At 44.5% G+C, this 24039-nt stretch overlaps 1 protein-coding gene across 4 annotated transcripts in view; it reads left to right on the forward strand.

Annotated features, from left to right (window-relative positions):
• The first annotated feature begins 667 nt into the window (after positions 1-667).
• SPART (spartin) overlaps positions 668-24039 on the forward strand; it is a 52003-nt gene continuing 28631 nt past the window's right edge. For 3 of the 4 annotated variants that reach the window (XR_006388195.1, XM_044284769.1, XM_044284771.1), the window contains exons 1-2: positions 668-769; positions 21127-21941. Coding sequence is in view for 3 of the 4 variants with exons in the window: in XM_044284769.1 (XP_044140704.1) it covers positions 21129-21941 (813 nt within the window). In the remaining variant the exon portion in view is untranslated. Of the gene's footprint in view, positions 770-4678; positions 4738-21126; positions 21942-24039 lie in introns of those variants that run through there. The other variant, XM_044284770.1, reaches the window with a different exon arrangement.

Consider the following 24039-nt stretch of genomic DNA (forward strand, 5'->3'; position numbering starts at 1 on the left):
GGACGGATCACGGACCCATTCAAGTGCCGTCGCACGGATGTTGCCTGTGCATTAGGGACCGCAAATTGCGGTTCCCAATGCACGGAACGGACCCACAATGTTCGTCTGCAAGAGGCCTAAGTGTGAACACAGCCTTAGATGCCCTAAGGGCAGTTTCACACACAGCTTTTTTCGTTGGAAGAAGAAATTTCATCCATACGATGCTTACAAAAAGTAGTCGTAGCTCTCCACCGAGGATTTCACACTTTGCATTGCAGAACGTGAAACCCACAGCCATTTCTGCAGCAAAATCCTGCCGTTTTTGCCACAGATCGGCGAAAAAATCTGCAGCAAACTTTACCACTGTATCCTACATCCCATGCGCACACGCTCTTATGGTGGCACTCTGACTGTTCTACGGCACCTCAACTTTGTTTTGGGTTGTCTTTTTTAGGCCTTGTTCACACTTCAGTGTTTGATCAGTGATTTCCATCAGAGACTGAGCGGGGCCTGCACTCAGCCTACCTGGTGACAGAACTGTGGCTGTATCTTGTTGCTTTGAAGCAGGTGTAATGTTCACATGTGTACAATCCACGCACTTGTATCCCTGCACATGACATTGCCACTTTAAGTAGAACTGTGCTGCTGCCCCTTTAAGCAGTGTTTGTTGCTGGTGCATGCTGGGACAGTGGGCGGTGTAGCAGAGCTGATGTAGGGAAAATCAGCTGCACAAGGTGTAGTGGTGACAGCAGTGACAAGACAGAGAGGAGCGTGCACTTATACACCAACTGTAAGTATCACTCTGTGTGATGGGAGACCTGGGCAGGGGCAGCGGGCGGTGTGGGCACATAATTTGGGGCACCTGTAGCTCACACCAGTACACGGACTACTGCGTCTACTACTGAGGAGTCTTGTGACAGCTTTATTCCAGTGACTTTTGTGGCCTCTGTATAGAGGCCACGGAGATCATGACTAGCCCTGGCATCCAGCAAGGCAGGGTTCATGTCTGGGTCACATATTCCAGCAAAACCTTATTGGTCGCTCCTCCCTGGGGGGAAGTGTTAGCCCCTACCTTCAGTGTTAGGGCACTTTCACACTTCTACTTTTCCAGCACTGAGTTCCGTCATAGGGGCTCAATACCGGAAAAGAACTGATCAGTTTCATCCCCATGCATTCTGAATGGAGAGCGATCCGTTCAGGATGTCTTCAGTTCAGTCACTGAACGGCGTTTTGGATGGAGGAAATACCGCAGCATGCTGCAGTATTATCTCCGTCCAAAATTCCGGATCAGTTGCTGGAATGCCGGATCTGGCATTAATTTACATTGAAATGTATTAGTGCCGGATCCGGCATTAAAAATACCGCAATGTCAGATCCGTTTCTCCGGATGATATCCAGAGAGATGGATTTGTTCTTGCAATGCATTTGTAAGACGGATCCGCATCCGGATCCATCTACAAATGCTGTCTGTTTGCATGCAGATTGCCGGTTCCGGCGACGGAACTGCTTGCCGGATCACTCTGCTGCAAGTGTAAAAGTAGCCTTAGCCTTTCAAGGTGACAAGCCACCTCAACGCCTGAGCCCCAGCCCGGTACTCAGGGCTCAGAGGTCAAGAGGCAAGAAGCCTGCTAGAAGAGCTAAATGGCTGCCGGACAGGCAGACACCGGGGCACTTCTCCCCCCTCCCTCCACATCAGGTGTAGTATTTCCCCGCCAAACCAGTCCCCACGGGATGGTGAGAGTAGCTGCTGACATTCCTCAAACTTACAGAGCCTACTCCTCATAGCAATCATCCTCATCACAGCTCTCTCCCTCCACGTCAGGTCTAGTATGTCCCCCACCAGTCCCCACGGGAGGTGAGGATTCTGGAGTGGTTGCAGACACTTATAGAGCCCAGAAGACAGACCCTGCTCCTCATAGCCATTCATCCTCACTTACAGCCCCCTCCCTCCTGCCATGTTTCCAGAGCTCTCCTCCTGTGCCCCGAGTTCATGAGTGCAGGGCCACTCGCCAGCCAGCCCATGGCTACATCCAGGTGCTGCCCCCTGTCCTCATTAACCTCAGCAATAGGCCTGAGGCAGCAATTTCCAGAGCCTCTTCTATAGGAAGTCCCATCCTAAGGACAGAAGTGAGCTGACCGTTGTCACACATGTCACTAGTCCCCTCTGTATACTGATCCCTTTGTTAGCCCATCACTTGTGCATCCCAGCACAGTATGTCCCCTGAGTCTGTGAGCCTTGCGGCTACACCTTCATAACCCCCATCTCTTAACCTGTATCATCAGCAAGAGGATCTACCACAGATAGCTCCCGCTGTCGCACCTCTGCTCCCAGATCCCTTAGGCCTCAACCTCATCTTTACTCGCCAGTGTCCAGCCTCCACAACAATCCACCTGCTCACTGTTCTGCTTCACGGCGGCTTCCTCTTATTCGCCGGAGCCTTCCCAAGAATCTCTCTGCCACAGCGAGGGACATCACAAACATTGCGACTCCAGTTCAGCCGGTATTCGCCCATAAGTAGGTCACGGTCCAGAGTGTTCACTAGGTGACTGTTACTGGGACTCGGTGTGGCGGTCACCGATAGTACACATAACATTAGAAAAGCACTTATTTTAGAAAAGTGTTCTGCCTCTCCAGCTAATGTACAGCACATAATCGCCTATTATTTCAATTTCAACTATTCTTTTGCTACCCTGGTGGCGGAGCAGTTGGTAGACAGCGAGAGCCGGTCTTCCGCTATATCGACGGGCCCCTGCTTGTTTGGTGTCGCCGCTGAGCTGGTACCTGGCAAAGTAAAAGAAAATCTGGGCCCAACAGTATGTAGATGTTTATGATTTAGTCGCCGGACAGAGAATCTGGATGAACCATTTACACGTCCAGGTGACTCGGAGGTAGACAAGTCTAATCTAAACAATCGAGAATTGGCTCAAGGCTTCTCTAAATTTGCGAGCACCCTCTGTGAGTGTTTCCCGGAATTGCCAACCCCCCCATTGTTTTCTTACCTGACATGATCTGGACGGTTGTTCATGCTGGGTTAGATATGACAAGCAGTTCCGCATGTCATGGTAGCATGACATGATTTAACTTGGGATAGCCATGATGTCAACCAGTGGCTTCTGGTAATGACTCCTAATCGTCCTGCATCTCACACCTTTCCAGGAAGGGCTGGTGTACACAGCAGAGCATCGGCCTACAGAACCAATCCCAAGCTATTACACCTCCTGTTCCCACTGCGGGGGATCACACCTAGCAGTGCGAGGCTTTGAGAATGCAAAGCTGGCGACAGCAAAATCCGCGGCTCCTGCCCCCTCTCGTAGGGAGGACGGCAGTGAACAGCCTAAGGATGGAACCGAGACTCGCCCATTATCCCAAAACTATCTGGGTTTTGGACTTTCACTCACTGCGACGAACCATCTTTTGCTGACAATGTAAAAACAGCCAAATGTAAAAACAGCAAAAAACTAAAACTTTTTTTGCAATTGGAAATCGCTCAGTTGAGTCAAAACTTCATTACTCTTCCTTTGATAGGGCGCTACTCCTATTGCGGCAAGCTGGTCAAGGAACATTGATGGCAAACCCGATCATTGAGTCGGCTTCCATCTCTTGGCGGTTCACCATGAATGCTTCCACCTCCTACGCCGTTTTTCCAGGGACACTACTACTATGATATGAGCTTACCAATGGGATGCTCCATATCCTGTTGCTACTTTTAAATATTTAGCTCTTTCTTACAGTTGGTGGTCTCAGAGGAGCTAGGACGCCCATCTTTACTGCATTATTTAGACTATTTCCTTTTCATAAGCCCAGCATTAGACACTTTCCGTCGCATGCTTGCTGAGATAAAAACAGACGGTCACCCAACTGTCCTTACATTCAAAATCGATGCAGATAGGAAGGTATTTTTTTTACCCCAACAAACATTGACCAACTTAAAAGGCCTCCTGTCCCAAGTCCTGTCTTCCAAAAAGGCTACCCTTAGACAGGTTCAGTCCCTTCACATTTGCCAGCAGGTTGTTTCCTGAGGGCAGAGCATTTTGCCGCAGGCTGTCTCTCGCTACTAAGGGAGTAAAGCAGCCGCACCATTTTATAAGGATCACAAAATCTATCAAGCAGGACCTTTCAGCGTGGCACAACTTTCTGTCAGAATTTACTGGTGCCTCTTGCTGGCAGGAGCCTGAGATCCCAAATACCCATTTAGAACTCTTTACAGATGCAGCACAGGCATAGGGGGCTACTTTCAGGGTAAATGGTTTGCTACGGCATGGCCACAGTCGTGGGAAGTGTAGTGTCCCACTAGGTAGGGGTGGGCACTACACAAGGGTCAATTGGTGTGCGCGTTACTCCTACTCACAAGGGACAGAAATGTTATATTTAATTGTGCATTTAATGTATGTTCTAATGTGTTTTTATATGCAATGTTCCCCTGTATGATGCAATAGCAGGCCTAGTTGGGTGTAGTTAGACATCCCAGACACTAGAGGGAGATAGGGAGCCCCTAGTATAAATGTCCAGGCCCAGACAGGGGGAGGGTGTGCAGAGTCAGGAGTCTGAGAAGACAGAAGTGAGAAGGCACCAGCCCAGGATATGCTGAGGGCCTCCTCCTGACATGCAGCTTGATAGCCCTGGCTGCTAGCTATGACCAGGAGGCTAGTGAAGAGACCTAGCCTGCCTGAAGCCAAGAGAGCCTTAGTTAGCTCTGAAGTCACCCCAGTAGCAGGACAGAACCTCCTGGGAGAAACCCACAGTCCTTCACCAGACAAGTAAGGATATCACAGGGAAAGATAAGTAACCCTGATGGGCAGATGCATTAGAAAGTAAAGCAAGTATTTAATACCAGAGGAAGAGATATTCACCAAGGATTTAAGCCACCATTTAGGCATCCGGGCCTTGGGATAGAAAGCCAGACAGGAGTTCTAGAAAGAACAGTGTACACTATTTCTGAGGAAAGGTACAACCTGATTCTGAGTGCTTGTGAATTTACCCTCTGAGTATCTTGCATAATCAATACCTGCCATCTTGTGAAATAAGCCTGCTTGTAAATCTGTGATCTAAGAGACTGTGTCACTATCTTTATGTACAAAGTTGGACTGTTAAGTAAAGCAACGTTTGGTTCACTATACCACCTGTGTACCTCACTTATTCCAACTATCAACCGGTGTGCCACCGTCAAAGGCACTGGCGTCACGAACCTTAAAGGGACCTTGCCCCAGGCACTCAAAATACCCGTAACATCCAGGGCACCTCATCCACCATCAGGACTGGTCCCTACATACAGAGTGTGCCCCAGAGGAACCGTGTCTACCTCTCCTTCACTGCCACGCGCCTGCCCAGGGTTCTCCAATACAGTGAGCAACCCTCGATTGCCCATAACCGTGACCTCGCTTCGCTATACCCTGCAGGTCTGGCGTGTTGCAGAAGGGTCACCATTGCTCCGTAATCTGACATGTATGGAGCTCTATCCCATAGTAGCAGCGGTCGTGGTTTGGGGAGAGGAGATGAGAAAAAGACACAGTATTCTTGACAGACAATATTAGTGTGGTATACATCCTGAATAGGTCTACCTCATCCTCTCTCCCAGTCCTCGCCCGACTGCGCCATTTCATCCTCCGTTGCCTAGCGCTAAATCTCTGGTTTAAGGCAGAACATGTTCCCGGGGTATGCAATGATTTAGCAGACTCTCTGTCCAGATGACCAGGTTTCGCAGTCTGGCTCAACACGCGGAGCAGTCAGCAACTGCAGTGCCACCCTGCTTATGGAACATCGTTTCAGAGAATTGTTGAACCTGATGAAGGAATCCATAGCTCCTACCACCTTCCGATCCTATTACAGTACCTGGCTCTGATGGCTCAATGTCACAAACAAAGAGCAGGGGATACGGGATCATCATAACGGAGTAATTGCCACTCTAGGTCTATTGGAGGCCATGCGGTCTCAAAGAGCCTCTAGAAATAGTTCAGGGCTGGAAAAAAATCCTCCTGCGCAAAAACAGACAAACGTTGACCAATTTCCCCTGCCATTTTGAATTGACTACTACTCACTCTCTGATTCTTCTGAAACACTCATTTTTCCTTCTGCATTTGCCCTTTTTCTTTTCGGGGCTTTTCGACTTCATATCACTACAGACTGCTTTACAAGGCGGTTTACAAAAAGATGATGTCCTCCTATTTTCTGATTCCATTGTTTGGCTGCCGAAATCCAAAACGGATCAGCAGGGAAATGGCCGTATTGTCCTGTTATACACTATTGGAGGCGGTTACTGCCCTGTTCAGAACCTTTGTCAATGTCTAAGTAGCAGACCCCCCCCCCAACAAAAGGCTCACTATTTATTCACAGGGACGCCTCAGCTCTTTCCTTATACCAATTCTGCCACATTCTGGAGCCTGTTGTAGCCGGGCAGGGCATTTTCTATTATAGTGCCGGCGATGTGCGGTCCGCAAATTGCGGAATGCACATTGCCAGTGTCTGTGTTTTGCGGATCCGCAGAACACTTACGGACGTGTGAATGGACCCTAAAGGAACAACTTTTAGCAAATGATGCAGTGGGAAAATGGCTCAAGGGTCATTAAAAGGAGTTAGATGGAAACCCTTCTGTCCTGTGTGGGGGGTCCTTGTTTGATCCTTGCTATGGGGCCCTTACTTCTCTATGGAAGCCACTGGTTGCAAGTTTCATATTCCGACTACTCTGCCCCAGTGCTATTCTTCTTTTAACCCCTACCCATTGCAAAATGTATACAGCGATTATATGAACAGAATATAGAGAGTACTTGGGCCCCTTTCACATCATGTGGACAGATATCTGTATGAGCAGTTGGCTCCCATGCTAAATTTTTGGACAATGCAGCATTAACCACTTATTGTACACCATAGCAGAAATTCACTCTGGGTTTACAATGGCCATTCATTTCTGAAAGCCGCTGTTGTAATTGCACGTGATCAGGGGTAACAATTGTGGACTTGCATGAGCTTTCACATTGTCACATGCTTGGCCTGGCGCGTAGCCAGATGGGAGTGATTATCCTGTCTGCTGAGTGATGGGACGAGGCGGACTATTGCTATGTATTGCAACATCCATAAACTTTCTTCTACTTTTCAGATACAACATTTCAGCCATGACTCAGTGTGTGCACAGATCTAGTGTATATTTATACCAGCGTGTCCGGGAACGGATATTATAGAAAGCCCATTGTCATAGAAATAGTTAGGTTTTATTTAAAGGATATTTTGAGATTTTGTTTTTAAATTTCATGTGCGCAATTTTTAGCGACTTTTTAAATTGTCGCAAAAGTAAATCTGTCTAGAGATTAATTTACATAAGAAAACACGCCTACTTTCAGAAAACTGGCGAGCATAGCGCAGAGCCAATAAGTCTCTAATTTTTGTGCAGTTTTAGCGATTGCGCAAAAATTTTCAACTTTTTCACTCCATTACTTTGACTTGAGCTAATGATAAATTAGTATTTTTTAGATTTACTTTTTTTTTTTTTTTTTTTTTTTTTTACAATGTGCAGATAGTACTGTACTACTAACCCCTCCAACCACCCAGCACCCTTACTCGCATAAAACAAGTAATATATAATATAGCTTACAGTGAATTACTGTAAATACTTACAGTTCTGAAGACTCCAGCAGGCTCTGGGCAGGGCTGGAAGTGGGCTTCGGCTCACCCTAGCGTTGCAGTGCTGGCGTATATAAGTTTGTAAATGACCACCTATATGTCTGTGTTCTGGCCTTAGTGGATTATGGGCAGTGCCAACGTTCATGATCCCTAAAACAGTGCCAGCCGGAGAAAAATACTTCTCTCCATGCTCCTGCGCCGCTCTGTTCCTTTTTAACCCCTTAAGGCCTCTTTCACACGGGCGTCATATTTTTGGCCCGCGATTTTTCTGCGCGAGTGCCAAACATTGTCATGCGTTTTGCACTCGCGTGAGAAAAATCGCGCCTGTTTGGTACCCAAACCTGAACTTCTTCACAGAAGTTCGGGCTTGGGATTGATGTTCTGAAGATTGTATTATTTTCCCTTATAACATGGTTATAAGGGAAAATAATAGCATTCTGAATACAGAATGTATAGTAAACTAGCGCTGGAAGGGTTAAAAAAAATAATATATGATTTAACTCCCCTTAGTCCACTTGATCGCGGCCCGGCATCTCTCCTTTGTTGAATAGGACCTGTGGTGAGCATTAAATACAGGTAAAGGACCTTTGATGACGTCACTCCAGTCATCACATGGTACGTCACCATGGTAAAAGATCATGTGATGACCGGAGTGACGTCATCAAAGGTCCTGTAATTAATGCTCACCACAGGTCCTATTCAACAAAGGAGAGATGCCGGGCCGCGATCAAGTGGACTAAGGTGAGTTAAATAATTTTTTTTTTTTTTTTTTTTTTTTTTTTTAACCCTTCCAGCGCTAGTTTACTATGCATTCTGTGATCAGAATTCTATTATTTTCCCTTTATAACCATGTTATAAGGGAAAATAATAATGATCGGGTCTCCATCCCGATCGTCTCCTAGCAACCGTGCGTGAAAATGGCACCGCATCCGTACTTGCTTGCGGATGCTATGCGATTTTCACGCACCCCATTCACTTCTATGTGGCGTGCGTCACATGAAAATCGGACAATATAGAGCATGCTGCGATTTTCACTCAACGCACAAGTGATGCGTGAAAATCACCGCTCATGTGCACAGCCCCATAGAAATGAATGGGTCAGGATTCAGTGCGGGTGCAATACGTTCAACTAGCGCATCGCACCCGCACGGAATAGTCGCCCGTGTGAAAGGGGCCTAAGAATCTCTCCCGTACATATGATCCCTAAACATGGCACTGTCCAGTCCCTAAAATTGGCACCCGCTCGCATGTGCAGCTGGGACCATAGCTGCCAGGTTTCTGCTATTTTAAGTCGCACGGTTACGATCCGGATCAGTGTTCCCCGACTGAGATCGGGGAACCTGTTAAATTACTGAAATAGACCAAATCCTCAAGCAGGCTTCAGTGCCTGTCTCAGGAAATGACCAAGACGGCAGCATTGTATTGGGATAGTGCAAATTAAGTGTTCAATGATGTCTATATAGCCATCAATATACACAATGGGCAATCTAATGGTTGCCAGTTATTGTCACCCAAGGTGACTTAAAAAAAGTAAAAAAAATTGTTTTTACAAAATATAAAAAATAATAAATAAAAAAAACATAAGTTCAAATCGCCCCCCTTTCCTTAAAATAAAAATACTTAAAGGGAACTTGGCACTGGGATTGTGTGTATAGAGCTGGGGACATGGGCTGCTAGATTGCCGCTAGCACATCCGCAATATCCAGTCCCCATAGCTCTGTGTGCTTTTATTGTGTAAAAAAAACGATTTGATACATATGCTAATTAACCTGAGATGAGTCCTGTCAGCACACAGAGCTATGGGGACTGGGTATTGCGATGTGCTAGCGGCCATCTAGCAACCTATGTCCCCAGCTCTATACACAAAATCCCGGTGACAGATTCCCTTTAACCAATAACAAAAATTAAACATCATGGGCATCGCCGCATGCGAAAATTCTCATACAATAAAAATATAACAATATTAACGGCAAGTGCCGTAACGGGTAAAAAAAACACACAAAAAAAATGCCAATTTTTTTTTTTTTTTTTTTTGTCACTTCAACTACCCAATATATTTTTTTTTTTATAAAAAGTGATCAAAAAGTCGCACACAGTTCAAATTTGTATCATTGAAAAGAACAGATCGTCCCTCAAAAAATGAGCCCTCACACAGTCCCGTACACATAACTACAAAAAAGTTATAGGGGACAGAATATGGTTATAAATTTGTTTTTGTTTTTTTCCCTCAAAGGTTTTAAAAAAAAATAAAAAATCTGTATCAAACCGCGAGAAAAATTCTACAAGTGTGGTATCGTTGTAACCATACTGACCTGGAGAATAAAGATAACAGGTCACTTTTACCGCATAGTGTGCATTATAAAAAATAAAAACTTCTATCGGCATTGCGTTTTTTCCCAATTCTACCGCATTTAGAATTTTTTTTTCCGCTTCCTACTACATGGTATGCAACCGTAAATGGTGCCATTAGAAAGTACAACTTGTCCCTAAAAAAAAATAAGCCCTCATAAGGCTATGTGAATGGGAAAAAATAAAAAGGTTAGAAATATGGGAAGGCGGGGAGTGAAAAACGAAAACCCCCGATCCTTAAGGGATTAACGAGGTACCATCATAAATAAACTGTACACAGGAGAAGATAGTAATAGCCGGACTTGGGGGCATAGCCTTTAGGGAAGTCAAACATGACAGGGGGCTGGTTTGAGGGAGCCCCCAGGGAAGCTAACTGGCTAGTTTAAGCTATGGGGGGCGTGGAGCAAGGGGTTAAATAGTCGAGGGTCCGGTGAAGGAGGCCATTTTATGGTGAATCAGAGCTGTACACATCGTTACTCACCATGGACGTCGATTCGCTCATCGCTGATCTCAGGAAGGCTGCAGCTGCTCGGGGACCCGACTGGCTTCGAGCAGGTCCAGCATCTGCTCAGAGGGGCGGCTGAGGCAATCACTCCAGCCTCAGCCAGCTTTATCCCAGCCGCAGCGGTCCAGGCTGCCGGCGCGCCTCAGCCCAGAGCTTGCCTCCCCTCGGGCTCAGCGCCGAAGACGGAGCCCTGCTTCTCGGGACCCTTCACGCCTGCAGGCGCCGGGTACCGCTCCTGCCCGTGTGCCCAGGCGTGGAAGGAATCCGGCCAATAGGCGGAGCCCACGTGCAGGCCACAGGAGGCCTCTTCAACAGCCCAGCAGCGCCATCTTGGGTTGGGTGTTGAGACAGATGAATTCAGAATTCCCATGCTGTTGTTCATTGGACATTGTAGAGAGGATGGGTGGTCTATCTTTAGAATTAACAGTTGCGTTTCGGGTTTGGCTTTCGGTTTTTGCCTCAGGAATCTGCCGGACGTCACCAAGTCTTTTCTGGTGGTGAGGGCGTTAAAGGGTTGGCGGCGTTCTCAGTCGGGGGAAGATGATCGTAGGCCGGTGTCTTTTGCCTTGCTTTTAAGGTTGGGGAGCAATTAGACTGTGTTTATGCCTCGCCGTGGGAGTTGCGTTTGTTTCGGTTAGCTTTTTCACTGGCATTTTTCGGGGCATTGCGTTTGGGTAAATTGGTTTGTCCGTCTGTTAAGAGACAGGGCGGGCTGTTCAGGGATGATGTGGACCTCTTTCCTGATAGGGTAGAATTTTGTATTAGAAGATCAAAAACGAATGGGGAGGGAAGAGGCCGCAAGGTGGTTCTTTTTGCTGTCCCGGGTTGTTTAATGTGTCCGGTATATTGGTTGCGGGAGTATGGGTTGGAGGTGCGGGGGACAACTTCCCCTCTCTTGGTGCATGCGGACGGGTCTTTCCTTTCTCGTTTCCAATTCACATCGGTCTTCAAACGGTGTTTAGGGCAGTTGGGCATAGGCCTCTTTCACACGGGCGTTGCGGGAAAAGGTGCGGGTGCATTGCGGGAACATGCACGATTTTTCTGCGCGAGTGCAAAACCTTGTAATGCGTTTTGCACGCGCGTGAGAAAAATCAACATGTTTTGGTACCCAAACCCGAACTTCTTCACAGAAGTTCGGGGTTAGGATCGGTGTTCTGTAGATTTTATTATTTTCCCTTATAACATGGTTATAAGGGAAAATACTAGCATTCTGAATACAGAATGCATAGTTTAATAGCACTGGAGGGGTTAAAAAAAAAATAATAATAATTTAACTCACCTTAATCCACTTGATCGCGCAGCCCGGGTTCTCTTCTGTATTATTTGCTGTGTGCAGGAAAAGGACCTGTGGTGACGTCACTCCGGTCATCGCATGATCCATCACATGATCTTTTACCATGGAGTGACGTCACCACAGGTCCTTTTCCTGCACACAGCAAATAAGAAGACAGAAGAGAAGCCGGGCTGCGCGATCAAGTGGATTAAGGTGAGTTAAATTATTTGTAGTGGTGGGAGGTCCTTGAAGTTGGAGAGATTCAGGTGAACGAGGATGGGAGGGCTCCCATGGCTGGTGGTCGGTTGTGGCGGAATTTGGGCAAGCCGTCAGTGGTGCCTCTGAGCTGGAGCTTAACCGCTGGGGGCAAGTCGGCTCAAAGATACTGGCGGAAAATTTCTAGGTTTGGGGCTTCAGAATCTCCCCTGTGTTACTGGGAATAAGTTGGATATATATTTTAAGGTTATGTTTTGTAAATAATATGATATTTATTTATGTATGTGTTTGTAGTAAAACGGCTGCTGTGGCCGATATACTCCAACTTGGTGTTCGTGTCTTATTGCGGTTCGGACAAGGCCGGGTTCTGGGGATCGGGCTGGGGGTGGGGGAGTCGGGGGCTAGTAAGCAATAGATCAAGGAGGGCGATCGGAGGATAACCAATACCCCGTCAAGCTAAAATGTACTATATTTTAGCCCATGCCGACATTTGCCTGGTCTCTCTCCAGTCTCTGCTCATGCCGGTGCAGTTGTGGCATCTCACGTGAGACTGCAGCGGTAACATCAGTGAGGAATAAACAAAGACCGTCTGGGAATCGGTAACGTTTTTATGGGTGTGGAAAACCCATAGCATTTCTTTATCCTTCCCTCCATATTGGAGTGGCGCCTCTCTCTTCTACTTCCTGGCTCCGGTGCAAGAGGAAAGCTGTTAACGGTGAATTCCCATCTTCTAATATTGTGTTTATTGCCAGGATGCTCCCTAACCTCCTACACTAGGGGAAATTTATCAAAACTGGTGAAAAGGAAAACTGGCTTAGTTGCCCCTAGCAACCAATCAGATTCTAACTTTCATTTTTCAGTTTTAATAAATCTCCCCTAATTTTATGCAGCAGTTTTTTGGGTCCAGCAGAAAGGAGAAGTAGATGTCCTTCCTTTCTATTTCTAAGCCTTCTTCTTTCCAACTAGTGTTGAGTGAAGTGAGCTTCTGATGTTACAGCCAAAGTCGCTTCGTTCATAGCCTCGAATTACTACTGTATGGAGATCCGTCTCTGTAAAGTATTAGAAAGTATGGGCTCCGAAGAGCCGAAGTTATTCTCGAAGTCATGCATGACTTCACTGAATAACTTCGGTAATTGATTTTTACAGTGGAAAACCACTTTAAAACTTAAAACTGAAAATCGACTTCAGTTCTGACTGGTACCTCTGAACCGAAGGTGAGTTTGGTTTCAAGTTTTAAAGGGGTTTTCCGCTTTAAAAATCAATTACCGAAGTTATTCAGTGAAGTCACGCATGACTTCGAGAATAGTTAACTTCGTCTGAGGAGAGAATATTTAAAAGAAGAAAAACTGCTACAAGAGGACACAGTTTTAAATTAGAGGGGCAAAGGTTTAAAAGTAATATCAGGAAGTATTACTTTACTGAGAGAGTAGTGGATGCATGGAATAGCCTTCCTGCAGAAGTGGTAGCTGCAAATACAGTGGAGGAGTTTAAGCATGCATGGGATAGGCATAAGGGCATCCTTCATATAAGATAGGGCCGGGGCTATCCATAGTATTCAGTATATTGGACAGACTAGATGGGCCAAATGGTTCTTATCTGCCGACACATTCTATGTTTCTATGTCTCTTCGGAGCCCATATATTTTAAGGGTCCATTGACATGTCCGCATCTGTTTCACAATTTTGTGGACTTTCCAGAGGTTGGACATATTAAACCGCCATATACTGTAAGTGAACTGAACAAAGCAATATGGGGGGAATTTATCATTCCTGACATGCCAATTTTTGTGCATAATAAAGTCGAAAGCCTTTTTTTGTGTGTGTTGCAAGTGGAGCCTCTCCGGTGCCCACGCCACTTTTCCCTGAAAATAGGGGGGCTTGCCGAGGGAGGGAAGAGCAGGCCTAGTTCAGTTATCTTTATTTGCACCATTTCTGGTGTAAATGAAGGCAAAAAATTTAGTTTAGGCATTCGAACTGCGCCTAATATGTTACGAGACCTGCACCTCCTCATAGATTAGGAGCATCTTCCTGCAGGGGAGATCAGAGACCGGTGTAAAACGCTGGTCTGTGATAAATCTCCCCCTAAGTTTCTTCAGGGTCAAAGCCAACTTGTGTTACTCAAAATGATCTCCGGAGACCGGTTGAGCAATTGATATCCAATATGGTGATCTACTGAGCGCGTAATACAGATGATTTATGGCTCGACACTCATCAGCTTGTACAAGGATAGGGAACATTTGAGGAGACGTTGGCAAATTGAGCTTCAAGTAAAAAAAACAAGCGGTGTTCACGTTCCCATGACTAGAGCAGCTGACGCTCTCCCTGGGTTACTAGAGGACAATGTACACATGGAATAACTTAACATTTAGATCAACGCAGAATAATAGAATTATAATATAGAACCTTATAAGTCACAAGGCACACGGGGATCCCTGGCTTCTGAACGTGGATTCCTGTATAGATTGTTATTAAGTCTATATGGTAACATGCTTTCTGTTAAAGGGAACCTGTCAGGTTGAACACGGTGTCTCATCTGCAGCAGGTTATAGAGCAGGAGGAGCTGAGCAGAGTTGTATATAGTTTTTATTGGAAAAGATTCAGTAAAACCTGTATTTTATACATTTAAATTCCTGGTCATTCTGGGCTTTGAAGTCCAGGGGGCGGTCTTATCAGTGATTGACAGCTCTCTCTGTATACACTGATAGGACCGCCTCCCTGACTTCAAAGCCCAGAATAAGCAGGAATTTAAATGTATAAAATACAAGTTTTACAGAATCTTTCCCGAGAAAATTGTCAGTCTGCTCAGCTCCTCCTGCTCTATAACACAGTGCCTTCACTATGACAGATTCCCTTTAAACCTGTAAGGCTCGCTGTTTACAAGCGGATTTTCTCACTAGCTCTGATGTACCGTCACCTACAGAATATGAAAAATCCTCTCTCATACGATGTAATATGTAATTATTACTGCACATGTAGCAATTATCCAACATAATCAAATGTATACAGTGTACTCCTACATAGTGTACTCACTCCTTATACGGTGTCCTCATACACAGGGGCGTAACTACCATAGCGGTAGACCAGGCGACTGCTGTGGGGCCCAGTCGTAGTTGGGATTATCTCTTCTACTGAAGGTGAAAACTTGGTCAGGACTTTACCCTCTAAAGCAGTGATGGCGAACCTTTTACAGACCGAGTGCCCAAACTGCAACATAAACCCACTTATTTATCGCAAAGTGCCAACACAGCAATTTACCTTGAATACTACAGTCCAATATAGAATATCTTCCATGTACTTTATCATTTATCTACAATATCCTGCCTACATTCCATGTGCTGCCTGTGCTGTTCATAGTGCGCCCTGCGCTGCTGAATGGCAGGAGAAGTCTAAGGCATATTGGTACACCATAGACTTCTTCCAGGGTGTGGGTGCCCACAGAGAGGGCTCTGAGTGCCACCTCTGGCACCCGTGCCATAGGTTCGCCATCACTGCTCTAAAGGAACAACTTTTAGCAAATGAGGCAGTGGAAAAATGGCCCAACGGTCATTGAAAACGGTCTAGGCAGAATCCCTTCTGTCCTGTGTGGGAGGCCTGGTTTGATCCTTGCTATGGGGCCCTTACCTCTCTATGTACGCCACTGCTCATACATTTACAGTGTACTCACTCCTCATACTTATACAGTGTACTCACTCCTTATACATATACAGTGTACTCACTCCTTATACATATACAGTGTACTCACTCCTCATACTTATACAGTGTACTCACTCCTTATACATATACAGTGTACTCACTCCTTATACATATACAGTGTACTCACTCCTCATACTTATACAGTGTACTCACTCCTTATACATATACAGTGTACTCACTCCTCATACATGTGCAGTGTACTCACTCCTCATACATATAGTGTACTCACTCCTCATACATATAGTGTACTCACTCCTCATACATATATAGTGTACTCACTCCTCATACATATACAGTGTACTCACTCCTCATACTTATACAGTGTACTCACTCCTCATACATATAGTGTACTCACTCCTTATACATATACAGTGTACTCACTCCTTATACATATACAGTGTACTCACTCCTCATACTTATACAGTGTACTCACTCCTTATACATATACAGTGTACTCACTCCTCATACATGTGCAGTGTACTCACTCCTCATACATATAGTGTACTCACTCCTCATACATATACAGTGTACTCACTCCTTATACATATAGTGTACTCACTCCTCATACATATACAGTGTACTCACTCCTTATACATGTACAGTGTACTCCTCATACATGTACAGTGTACTCACTCCTTATACATGTACAGTGTACTCACTCCTCATACATATACAGTGTACTCACTTCTCATACATATACAGTGTACTCACTCCTCATACATATACAGTGTACTCACTCCTTATACATATACAGTGTACTCACTCCTTATACATATACAGTGTACTCACTCCTCATACTTATACAGTGTACTCACTCCTTATACATATACAGTGTACTCACTCCTCATACATGTGCAGTGTACTCACTCCTCATACATATAGTGTACTCACTCCTCATACATATACAGTGTACTCACTCCTTATACATGTACAGTGTACTCCTCATACATGTACAGTGTACTCACTCCTTATACATGTACAGTGTACTCACTCCTCATACATATACAGTGTACTCACTTCTCATACATATACAGTGTACTCACTCCTCATACATATACAGTGTACTCACTCCTTATACATATACAGTGTACTCACTCCTCATACATATAGTGTACTCACTCCTCATACATATACAGTGTACTCACTCCTTATACATGTACAGTGTACTCCTCATACATGTACAGTGTACTCACTCCTCATACACATACAGTGTACTCACTCCTCATACACATACAGTGTACTCACTCCTCATACACATACAGTGTACTCACTCCTCATACACATACAGTGTACTCACTCCTCATACACATACAGTGTACTCACTCCTCATACACATACAGTGTACTCACTCCTCATACACATACAGTGTACTCACTCATACACATACAGTGTACTCACTCCTCATACACATACAGTGTACTCACTCCTCATACACATACAGTGTACTCACTCCTTATACATGTACAGTGTACTCCTTATACATATACAGTGTACTCACTCCTTATACATGTACAGTGTACTCACTCCTCATACATATACAGTGTACTCACTCCTCATTCACATACAGTGTACTCACTCCTCATTCACGTACAGTGTACTCACTCCTCATTCACGTACAGTGTACTCACTCCTTATACATTTACAGTGTACTCACTCCTCATTCACATACAGTGTACTCACTCCTCATTCACATACAGTGTACTCACTCCTCATTCACATACAGTGTACTCACTCCTCATTCACATACAGTGTACTCACTCCTCATTCACGTACAGTGTACTCACTCCTCATTCACGTACAGTGTACTCACTCCTTATACATGTACAGTGTACTCACTCCTCATTCACGTACAGTGTACTCACTCCTTATACATGTACAGTGTACTCACTCCTTATACATGTACAGTGTACTCACTCCTTATACATGTACAGTGTACTCACTCCTTATACATGTACAGTGTACTCACTCCTTATACATGTACAGTGTACTCACTCCTTATACATGTACAGTGTACTCACTCCTTATACATGTACAGTGTACTCACTCCTTATACACGTACAGTGTACTCACTCCTTATACACGTGCAGTGTACTGACTCCTCATACACGTGCAGTGTACTGACTCCTCATACACGTGCAGTGTACTGACTCCTCATACACGTGCAGTGTACTGACTCCTCATACACGTGCAGTGTACTGACTCCTCATACACGTGCAGTGTACTGACTCCTCATACACGTGCAGTGTACTGACTCCTCATACACGTGCAGTGTACTGACTCCTCATACACGTGCAGTGTACTGACTCCTCATACACGTGCAGTGTACTGACTCCTCATACACGTGCAGTGTACTGACTCCTCATACACGTGCAGTGTACTGACTCCTCATACACGTGCAGTGTACTGACTCCTCATACACGTGCAGTGTACTGACTCCTCATACACGTGCAGTGTACTGACTCCTTATACATATACAGTAAGAAAATTATAATTGCAGTAAAAATTATATGTATAATAGCACCATATATCAAAAAAGCCCTATAGCAAGTGCTATGTCTAAGGTTACGCCCATGCTGTACTCATACATACAGTAATAATGGATATATAGTATATACAAACATACACCGTAAACTCTTGACTATACAGTTACACACACGCTTCGGGATCTGCTAGCAATCTAATGGCTTTGGGGTGGCCATACTATATAGATATTTCTGACTGCTGATTTACATACAGTCAGGCTATCCTCAGGGTCGCTGGCCTAGTTATGTAGGGGATGGACAGGTTGTGTTTTCTTGTCCAGTCCTTTGTGTCACTGAAGACGAGCAGCACTTGAGGTTCACCACACGAGACCAACCTGACTGTAAAACTCAAAAAGCTTGGATTTTTCTTAGGCTATATTCACACAGGGGGTAATAGTGTTTCAGAAACTAAAACTGTACGCTCATACATGCTGCATCACTGCCAGCGTGACTATAGATATCCTCATTCTTCTCCCAGAGATAAGCGGCGCCTGGCAACAGCTTTTCTTCTTCAGCTCATTGTTACATTTACGGTAATGGTGTACTTTACAGCAGGATAAATCAGGGGCTGTTTCCCACCCAGTCTATTAAATACAGACTTATTACTGCATTTTTATCAGCTTATAATTATAGCAATCACCACAAAACTAAAGGCAGTGTACGGAGACCCTGTAGTCTTGTTTATACCGTATCGGATGCAGGGCGTCCTGTGTAAGAATTAAAGTGATTTGTAAGCTGTAATTTGCTGTTACATAATCGCTTTGTTCTAATCTGCAGAGCGGGGGTTATGGTGAGTGTGTGCTGTCAACGGTTGTATAGTGGATAGGTCTACATAATGCGTGTAATACAAATCATGCTAAGAAAGCAAATAGAAAACTTACACATAATGCACTAGACCAACAATGAATAGCGTAAACCATTGCTTTATAAATAGATTAAATAAACCTAAAACAACATATAAAAGGGACATAACCTTAGATAACAAATTGACACAAAGGTACTACATAATATAACGCCACATAAGGTACCCTGACGGCTATTCCCACAGCCATAGGAGAAGCTTTGGGAGCAAAACATACATCGGGGTGTCCAGTGCTTCAGTCGGTATATTTGGTGTGTGTGTGTGTGTGTGTGTGTATATGTGTGTGTGTATGTGTATGTATGTATGTATGTATGTATGTATATATCTATATCTCAAGAGCAGCACCATAAAAAATCAAGAGTCAAGGAATACAGTATAAGGAGTGCCAGTGGACATGGATTCTGACAAAATCGCCTGATTTAAATATAGAAGAAATTCCATGGCATCTCCATATGGTGAAAGAAATTGTGTCTTTTATTCACCCAAGACATGGCTGTGAAGCCCTGATTTTAACAGATTGTTTGGGAACCGTGTGCAGAACCTGCTGACAACACCCTCCAAATATATGGGTTGGGTGTTTTAGTGCCATAATGTATGGGAAATGACTAGTGATGAGCGGCATAGGTAATATTCAAATTTGCAATTTTTCTTGTATTTTTGGCCGAATATTCACCATAAAGTTGCGAATTTGAGAATTTGTGATTGCAACCACGTGCAATTTCATTACCTGTAACGTACAATAAACAGTCAATCACACAAAAGCTGTATGCCGAAAGCCAGTATGTGCAAGCTAACAACCTATCCATGAGACAGGTACAGTCAGCATGCCTTACAATGGCAGCCTTATGCACTATAAGACATACAAGACCAGCTCTCTATCGAGGAGGAAAGAGCCAGTACACCTCAATGCTTCTTGGTTTAAATTGGATGGCTTGGGGGACCTGCGCACCTAGATCATTATCATTAGGGTGACAAAAATGTAACATTTTTATTGGGATGCCAGCTAACTCTTCTCTTACTGCTTAGGAGGGCTGCATAAAAATTTTCCGTTTTCTAATGGTCCTAACATTATATTCCATAACCTTTCTATACTGTTTTGTCATGTAAGCTCATTTGCATAAACTTGGGCATTTGCATAAACTTCCCGTATGCCCAGATTTATGCTAATGAGTTTGCATATCAAAACATTATAGAAAGGTTATGGAATATAATATTAAGACAATTAGATAATTGAAAATTTTTATGCAGCGGGTCCCCCAAGCCATCCAACACAAATCAAGCAACTTTGAGGCTCACCGGATCTCTTCTTCTGGATAGAGAGCTGGTTTTGTATGTCTCTCAATGCACAAGGCCGCCATTGTAAGGTATGCTGAATGTACCGGTCTTCTGGATAGGTTGTTGGCTTGCCCATAGCCGGCTTCAGCTTTTGTGAGATTGTCTGTTCTATGTTGTAGGTAATGATTTATTTTAAAAATAAACTAATATAGCATCTATAAAAAGAAATTATTAATGGTAGGTAGGAAGATATTTATAATTTTTTTTTAATGATAGGTAAAATAATAACTATGAAGTAAAAAAAGGAATGGCTGATGGATAGCATAATAAGGCTAAAGAGAAGCTATATATAATAAGTGAGAAAAGATTATAGGTTCATCTAGTGATAAAAAAAAAAAAAATCTAGAATATTTGCAATTACGAAGATAAAGCACTATATTCCAGATCTTCGCAAATTCTCGAAGTGCCGATATTTGAGATAAAAATTCTGCGTTACAACACTAGAAATAACTACCGCCAAAAACATTACTCCAGTAAGGCCTCATGCAGTGTACCCCTGCAGTGTGGCATACAGGTCTATAGGCAGAAGCATACTGTAGTCTGTGTGCCCTCATGTAGTATTTTTGTGCACATTGGCAAGGCAAACTACAATACTACTGTGACTTGGAAAGTCAATACTATGCGGTGCTGAATTAGTAAAAGGTTTAACGATAATTTCAGCTCTGCTACATCTGTATTATAATAAAATAAACCATCTGATAGGCCATATAGACACACATAATGATGACATTACTATGTACCTCTAGTATAGTATGTCCTAATTTGTTGCTTTCTTTTTCAGTAATGGAAAAGCAGCCCCTTCCAGAAATGCAGGAAAACGCCTTGATCCGAAGTATTGAGGAAGAATACAGGAAAGCGTTCGTCTATATAAACAAAGGTCTGAACACGGATGAAACCGGGTACAAGGAAGAAGCCCGCAACTATTACAAGCAAGGCCAGGAGCATTTGATAAGAGGTCTAAGCGTCTCATTAGAGGGACCTCAGTGCGTTGGTCCAGCTTGGGACGCTGCCAGACAAATGCAAGTGAAGATGAGGGAGACTCTGGAGAACGTCAATACCAGACTAAATATCTTACAGCAGAGTATGGGAGGCTCTGCTATAAACCCTCCTGCTGTGAGTGCCTCTGCCCCAGCACCAACCTTATACCCATCACTGCCACCAAAAGAGAAGGAAAGACCTGAGAGGCCACCACTGCCCTTGTTACCACCATTCCCTCCACAGCCAGTGAATGGAGTCTCATGTATTGCAACAGACAGTGGGGCAGCACTTAACCCCTTTATAGCAGGGGTTTCTGCCCCCCCAGCATACACCCCCCAGGCCACAGATGGACATTACACTGTTTCCTATGGGACAGAGTCTGGAGAACATTCCATAGTTGGGGATGAGTTCTATGCTATGCCCACCCAGCCACCACCAGTGCAGAGTCTGGGGGTAGATGCAGAGGAACTTATTCTTATACCCAGAGGGGTGCAGATTTTTTATGTGACCCCAGATGGACTAGTGAGTGCCCCCTCATATCCGGGGTATCTGCGTATTATTAACTTTATGGACACCAGCAGTGAAATGGACCAGAGCCGCCCTCCTGCTTTCCTCCAGGTAAGACGTACATATGGCACAGTGTCCCTGAAGAGGGGCAGTACTAGTATCGCCAAAGAAGTTTCCACTAGTAGGGCCATTTTTAAACAGAAATGTAATTGGTGGGGAAGAGGCCTGGTAGTAAAATTACAAATGGGTCCTTACCTATTGTAATGTCACCACATCTCCACACCCTAAGACAGGAGTTCCTATAGTTGTCCACCGGTGTTCCTTAACATCTCTTTTGTATGAAGCCATATCTGCACAGTAGTTAATGTTTGAATCGGGGCATAACTCTAGGCCTGGTTTAAATGAGGTTCTCGGGGAACATTTGCACCACAATAAGGCAGGAGGAATGGTGCTTACCTGAATTGGATGACCACCTCTTGGCAGGTTCCATAGAAGCTGTTAAATCCAACTCTATGGTCTGTGTACCTTATTTGACTGTCTAATCCAGGGATTGCCAACCTGTGGCTCTCCAGCTGTTGTAAAACTAGAACTCCCACCATTCCCTGCTGTAGGCAGTGTAGGCACACAAGGAGTTGTAGTTTTGCAACAGCTGGAGAGCCTCAGGTTGGCCATCTAATCCCTCACACAAATCACTTTGGAAGGAGAGATGTAAGAGAAGATTTTAAGGTTGTTGTTAAAGGCTTTATCCCATGATTAATGTAAAAAATGAAAATCTGACATCCTCTAGTACATGGCAACCTCTTTCTAACAAAGCTAGAACCAGCCCTGTACCTCACATGGGTCCAGAGATCTCCTCATTTATTGCTCTGCTAGATTTATATCAAGCTGACAGCTCAGGGGGCGTGTCTCAGCTCCCCCTATCACAGCACAGGAAGCAGTTGAAGGATGAAACTGAGCATGTGTGGCCATATATATATATATTTCTCAGTACAGACCAAAAGTTTGGACACACCTTCTCATTCAAAGAGTTTTTTTTTCTTTATTTTCATGACTATGAAAATTGTAGATTCACACTGAAGGCATCAAAACTATGAATTAACACATGTGGAATTATATACATAACAAAAAAGTGTGAAACAACTGAAAATATGTCATATTCTAGGTTCTTCAAAGTAGCCACCTTTTGCTTTGATTACTGCTTTGCACACTCTTGGCATTCTCTTGATGAGCTTCAAGAGGTAGTCACCTGAAATGGTTTTCACTTCACAGGTGTGCCCTGTCAGGTTTAATGAGTGGGATTTTTTGCCTTATAAATGGGGTTGGGACCATCAGTTGCGTTGTGGAGAAGTCAGGTGGATACACAGCTGATAGTCCTACCGAATAGACTGTTAGCTGCTTTTTTCTTGCCATAATACAAACTCTAAGTAAAGAAAAACGAGTGGCCATCATTACTTTAAGAAATGAAGGTCAGTCAGTCTGAAAAATTGGGAAAACTTTGAAAGTGTCCCCAAGTGCAGTCACAAAAGCCATCAAGCGCTACAAAGAAACTGGCTCACATGCGGACCGCCCCAGGAAAGGAAGACCAAGAGTCACCTCTGCTGCGGAGGATAAGTTCATCCGAGTCACCAGCCTCAGAAATCGCAGGTTAACAGCAGCTCAGATTAGAGACCAGGTCAATGCCACACAGAGTTCTAGCAGCAGACACATCTCTAGAACAACTGTTAAGAGGAGACTGTGTGAATCAGGTCTTCATGGTAGAATATCTGCTAGGAAACCACTGCTAAGGACAGGCAACAAGCAGAAGAGACTTGTTTGGGCTAAAGAACACAAGGAATGGACATTAGACCAGTGGAAATCTGTGCTTTGGTCTGATGAGTCCAAATTTGAGATCTTTGGTTCCAACCACCGTGTCTTTGTGCGATGCAGAAAAGGTGAACGGATGGACTCTACAAGCCTGGTTCCCACCGTGAAGCATGGAGGAGGAGGTGTGGGGGTGCTTTGCTGGTGACACTGTTGGGGATTTATTCAAAATTGAAGGCATACTGAACCAGCATGGCTACCACAGCATCTTGCAGCGGCATGCTATTCCATCCGGTTTGCGTTTAGTTGGACCATCATTTATTTTTCAACAGGACAATGACCCCAAACACACCTCCAGGCTGTGTAAGGGCTATTTGACCATGAAGGAGAGTGATTGGGTGCTGCGCCA

The sequence above is a fragment of the Bufo gargarizans genome, chromosome 3 (genome assembly GCF_014858855.1).
Source record: "Bufo gargarizans isolate SCDJY-AF-19 chromosome 3, ASM1485885v1, whole genome shotgun sequence".
In the NCBI taxonomy this organism is placed as follows: domain Eukaryota; kingdom Metazoa; phylum Chordata; class Amphibia; order Anura; family Bufonidae; genus Bufo; species Bufo gargarizans.